The following is a 6,051-nucleotide window of genomic DNA, read 5'->3' as shown; positions in this document are numbered from 1 at the left end:
AAATATATTTATTATATTTATCTCGAGCTGTTGACATATTTTCATATTTTACCATGAAAAAACAAATACATACGTCACACTTGCCCTGAGTCTGATTTTTAATTACCCTGTCATCCATTATCAGTAAAAATAATAAAAATATTAAATTTCGTATAAAATAACGTATATTTAAAGGCAATACAACATCTTCCTTCTTTCTTAACAAAATTCAACAAGAGGTCCTTTATGAAGAAACAATTAAAAACAAAAGATCAGATGACATGATTAAAAACTAGAGTTTTCCAAAAGCATCTCAATCATTGTTTAAATAATCTATTATTGCAATAAATACGGCCAATCACCTTTTTTTACAAATGATAAGAGATATAACCTTTATTTTGTAACAAAACATGTTAATAACTGATTTGTTTTTTATTGCAATTTTTCTCTTAATCATACTAACCCCGTTATCACACTTACCCCTTTCAACCCTAACGTAAAATTCAAATTTGTCACTTATGGGGATCAAATTTAAAAGTTTTGATTGATTCTAATTCTTTCACGAATTCTGCACAAGATACTGCAACGCGGAATTATTTTCCCCACATTATCGCAAATTATAAAAAAGCAAACTATGAATCAGACTGTTTGAAAAATACCCTAGCTCCTGAAAGGCTATAATAAAGCAGTTGATACTCGGCGTTTCTTTCAGCTAATCGTTTCAAAGACAAAGCCCTGGTTTGCTGTAGTTTTTCATCCTCGTGATCTGCCTTACTTTCCGCAAGAGTCTTTTCACCCTTTATATGTTGATTTACAGTCTCGAACCACTGGAGTCCATCCAATTCATTACTCTGGTCCAATAACGCATTTATGTATGCAATACCCATCGCAAATCCATCATCAGTAAAAGCGGCTCCAGTCTTGTCTTTCTTGAAGAGCTTCTCTTTATTTGAAACAGCATTATCTACAAAACTCAGTGTCAAAGGAGGAACAATGGCATAAAATTGCTGCAAGTGATACGATTTGACGTCTCTGAAGGCAGAAGAAAAAACATCTACGAGAAGTTTGAAGTACTGAATCCCTTCTGTGAAATTTGTAACTAAATTCACAATATCATCTTCAAGCCTCCTGGCAGCTGCTTGGGTCGTCGTCGAATAGTTAAACTCCTTGCAAATCGCCTCGAAAGGTGTTTTAGAATTTATATTCGGTAAGAAGGAAATCGCATTTGAGCAAGCATGAAGGCCTCCGGATCTAATCAGCCGAACGTATCCGAGAGCATTTCCAATGTGGGTAATTAGCTGACGAAATTGGTCCAGGTAGCTCAAACCATCGGCTGTCATCCCCAGCTTTCTGATTCCCTTTTGAAATTTTTCAGCTCTTTCATAAGTGTAGGGGGATCCTCCACTTTCTCTCTGAGACTTAATGAATCTGATGTCTCTCATCAGTCTTGATTTAATATGTTCGTCGAATAAGAACTGAGAAAAGGTGTTGAGTTTTATCCTTAAAAACTGGTAGACGAAATTCACAGTCGTGCTCATTATCCCATTTCCATGAGTTCGAATTGAATTGGCTATATGTCTAATACCGATAGTATTCAAGTGCTTGCTAGTACTCGTATGTTCGATAAACGTCTGAGTATGCAAATTATAAAGATACTTGGATACAAAAACATGAATATTTCTCATTATTTCCAAGGCGTCAAGGCCCTGTTCGAGGGTTTGAGTTGGCAGATGATTCCTCACAGTATCGAGACCCAATTTATATTTAGCCAAGGCATGCATAGTTCCGTACGTTTTCCAATCATGAAGAGCAACTGTAGTTAGATTATAAAACATGTCATCTAGATAATTTTCGATAAACCTCTTTACACAAATCAGGTTGTCGTTAATAGGGAGAGGAGAAGACCTGACGATCCTGCTACTGTTCTTCGCTCCGATTTTGAAAGGATTTGTAGAATCGGGTTTAAAGTGAGTTTGAACATGAAGTCTCAAGTGCATTTCGATTTCTCGACTGCAGGCTGGCTCCAGAATGTTTTTCATAAGCAACTGCCTCTGCTCGGATATTTTGGACTCTATCAATTCGGATTCTTCCTGTCGACTGAGAGCGGTGTTGAAAGCATCGAGGAGATGAACAATATGACTAATGTTTAAATTACTGTCAAGAACCGAGGAGAAATATGCGGAGACCATACTCCTGTGGTGGAGCAACACCGAATAATCGCAGACTTCGGAAACCCGGTCGTAGAGTTCGGCGATGCTGTCGTAGTTGTCTAAATTGAGTCTTAGCTTGGCAACCTCCTCTTCCTTGAAACTCTCGGATAGTTGAAACGCGCAGACGAGGGCACAGCGGACTATTAAGCGACGATCTGCAGTAGCCGGCCCTCCCATTAGTCGCATACTTAATCCAATTAAGGACAGAGCGTCTAGTCTTTCTCTTCTGTAGCCTTTGTCTTTTTGGGTTAAACCCTTTCGAATCGAGTCCAGGATTCGGAGAACGTGGTAGCTCACTTGCTGGAGAACTTTACATTGGGACTGAACTATCACTGGACCCAAGGTATGAAATGTAGTTTCAAGACACTTTTGCACCTCGATGAGCCTGCAAAATAATTTTAAAAGTTCATTACTGAAAGAATAACAAGGCTACGACTCGATTATGAGTTCATGAACAGTGTCAGTAGTGTGGTATAAATTTAAAAAAATAGTAGACCCGACATAAAAAAACATGCCCAAATCCGGACTCGATTGGACAAATTCTTCAAAAGTTAGCGTGGCTACAAAATTCAAGTAACCATAAATACAGACATACAGACAAACGTACAGACACAGACAAAATTTTATGATTTTCGGATTCTGTGCGCGCCGAAACGTAAAGATCCGTTAAAACCAGAAATCAAAAATTTGGACGATTACATTACACTAACGTTTTTAATTTTCATACAAATTAAAAATGTAATTTGGATAATTTGCAAGTATTTTTGTCAAGTATCGGAGACATTGACAACATTTTCTGGAACTTGAAAAAAATTGTCTAAAAGGTTGAAAAAGCCCTAATTTTTTAAATTGTGTGTTATTCGAAAAATTCAGGTAGAATAGTTTAAAATTTATTTGGTATCTACTGAAAATTTTGAATAAAATTTTTGGATTTATGAAAAAAATCATTTTTTCTATTTTTTTTTTAAATTTTCAAATTTTTGAAAAGTATATAACTTTTCAAATTTTCATGAAAATTAAACATTTTATTTGGATAATTTACAAGTTTTTGACCCATCTATGAGAAACTTTGACAACAATTTTTATAAGTTAAAAAAAAAATTGAAAATTTTGAAAATGCTATAATTTTTTCAATTTTGGGCTAATCGTAAAATTCGGGTAGAATAGTTTTAAAATATAACTGGTATCTGGTGAAAATTTTGAATGAAATTTTTGGATCTATAAAAAAATCATTTTTTCTATTTTTGGAAAATTTTCAAATTTTTAAAAATATATAACTTTTATAATTGTCATCAAAATAAAAAATTGTATTTAGATAATTTGCAAGTCTTTTACCCATATATAAGAAATGTTGACAACAATTTATAAAATTTCAAAAAAAAATTCAAAATTTTGAATATGCTCTCAATTTTTTAATTTTGGTTCAAAATATCTAATTAACGAACTTAGCCTTTATTTTGGGGACCTTCAGAAGTGTATCAAATTCAGACTCGATTGGACAAATCATTCAAAAGTTAGCGTGGCTACAACATTCAGGTAACTATACATACAGACAGACAAACAGACATACGCCGATGAAATTTTATGGTTTTCGGATTCTGTGAGTGCAGAAACGTTAAAAACCAGAGATTGAAAATTTGGAGGATTGCATTAAATTCTCAGACATGAAAATTTTAAAATTATTCCTATATAAATTATGCAGGTCTTTAGCAAGTGGCACAAGCGAAACAAGTTACATCACGTTTCGACAAATTTACTTTTTCAGGAATTCAGATTAAAAGCTTCAAATAAAAGACTCTAAATGGTAATATTTCTGTTTTTATTTGCAAAAAAATAAGATATCAAAAACTAAACATATCAAAACTTACATGAAATGATAAACAATATGCAGCAGCTTGAATTTTTTTGTTTCTAGCATAAAAACAAATGTATTTGCAAATTATATTTGCACAAACGCAATTAATTGTTAAATCCATTAATTACTTTTTCAAATTATAAGCCATAACAAATTAAATAAAACAGTGTTGTAAGCACATTCCGTATTATATTGACTTTTTTGCGGACATTCTGAATTTGGAAGTCTACTTTATAGAAGTACTATTTTGATATTTTTTTATCGTTTGATGAAGTTTTGAATAAAATTTTTTAAACCAATTTCTTATACACGGGGTTTTCTACAGAATGTTGATTTCGAAATTCCAGGTATTTTCCAGGATTTTCTCAAGTCATTTTTTTTTAATTCTGAAACTTACATTGAGAAAAATGAATTACACCGATTATGATTTCGGATTTTTGAATTTGAGAAAGCAGTCTATACATATATTGATATTATGTGATACAATTTAGATACTATGTTTTATAATTCAGTACTTTAAAACTTAAAATTCAGATTGTACGGGATTGTACGATTATTTGGGATATCAACCTATACTGATACCCCAAATTAAAAAATCCAAGATGATAAACGGCAACTTCAATTTTCCTCAGTGTACGCTAACAGTTCCATTTTCGAAAAAAAAAATTTAGAGGAAGAGAAGGATTTCATTATCAAATAATAATCGCATAAGCTGAAACTACTTAAACTTTGATTAAAAATATTTGCAAAGATAGAGAAAATCTTTGAAAATTTATTCCTACTTTACAACTGCCAATAAAATGAATAAATTTCGTCCAAGCACAATAAATATAATTAAAAAGTATTTTTAAATCACAGGAATTTCTACATACTTTTAATTGTTTTAAAAATAAATTAATATCCAATTTTTTAAAAATAATTTCTCCTTTCACTCGAAAAAACTAATTTTAAAATGATGAGAATGACAACTGTATAAGGTTCATTTAATCTTTGCGCTCGATAACTCAGAAAAAATGTTTTTACCTTCGTGAAACATTGTAAATAAGGTTTTCTGTAATTTTTAGTAAATTTCCTATCTTGTAGTATGAAAATAATTTTCTTTTTGATCCTCATACAGCTTCATTATTATATTTTTATAAATTCTTAAATTCCAGTGAACTTTTTTTTTAATTTGGACAAGAACATATATTGCACATATTTAAAAGGTCTAAAAAGTCCGTACTATATTTTCGTGATTTTGTAAAAAAATAGCAGTTTCAAATTTATGAGATAGAAAGCTCGATAATGACCCCCCCCCCCCCCCCCCCCCCCCCCCCCCGTACCCTAGAAAAAATATTTCCTCAATATTTTCACATCTTTAACGTAGTTCTTCGGTAGCACATGCTTCTTGAATTTTATACAAATTTTCTATTTGAAAATCTACCGTAGAAAACATTTTTTTTAACATCCTGTAAGATATAATTTATCGCCCTTATCGAGTTGTCAATAAAAAAACTAACCCTCGTCTAAAATATTTTTTCCTAAAAATTTAAACTTATCAACTTGGATTGCTTTCATTTAAAAATGTTTGTTCTTTTAAAGGTTTTTTTTTCAATTTGAAATCAATTTTAGGTTCTATCTTTTTGCTTATAAACTTAGCAGTTTGCAAAATAAAAAAATTTCAATTTTCTGTTCCATTGTTTAATTTCAACTACATTTATTTCAAACTCGAATTTTTTCTATATGAATCTTAGCGAATTCGGGAAGATTTCTAATTTGAACTATTTTCAAAACGGAAAATGTTTTTATTTAGCATTGATTTTTTTTGGAGCCAATTACATTCAATTATTGTTAAATATGAAACTTATTTACTTTTAAATTGTTCCATTTCAAAAAATTTAATTCGCACCGCTTCCGAATTGCTATTACGAGGGCAGTTCAATAAGTCCTTAGAATGACCAACATATGGCGCGCGAATCGCTCCAAATCATCTGTTTTCAGTCAGCACCACTCCCGACTAGATATATG

The 6,051-nt window shown here is 31.8% G+C and overlaps 1 protein-coding gene across 2 annotated transcripts in view; it reads right to left on the bottom strand.

Annotated features, from left to right (window-relative positions):
* Positions 1-42: 42 nt before the first annotated feature.
* The window catches only part of LOC117178326 (WASH complex subunit 4), an 8,389-nt gene continuing 2,380 nt past the window's right edge, over positions 43-6,051 (bottom strand). For both annotated transcript variants that reach the window (XM_033369731.1, XM_033369732.1), the window contains exon 3: positions 43-2,574. In XM_033369731.1, the coding sequence (XP_033225622.1) occupies positions 612-2,574 (1,963 nt within the window). In that variant the 3' untranslated portion in view covers positions 43-611. The remainder of the gene's footprint in view (positions 2,575-6,051) is intronic.

The sequence above is a fragment of the Belonocnema kinseyi genome, chromosome 8 (genome assembly GCF_010883055.1).
Source record: "Belonocnema kinseyi isolate 2016_QV_RU_SX_M_011 chromosome 8, B_treatae_v1, whole genome shotgun sequence".
NCBI lineage: Eukaryota > Metazoa > Arthropoda > Insecta > Hymenoptera > Cynipidae > Belonocnema > Belonocnema kinseyi.
The sequence above is the reverse complement of the archived record's forward strand: the minus strand, read 5'-3'. Positions and strand labels throughout refer to the sequence as shown.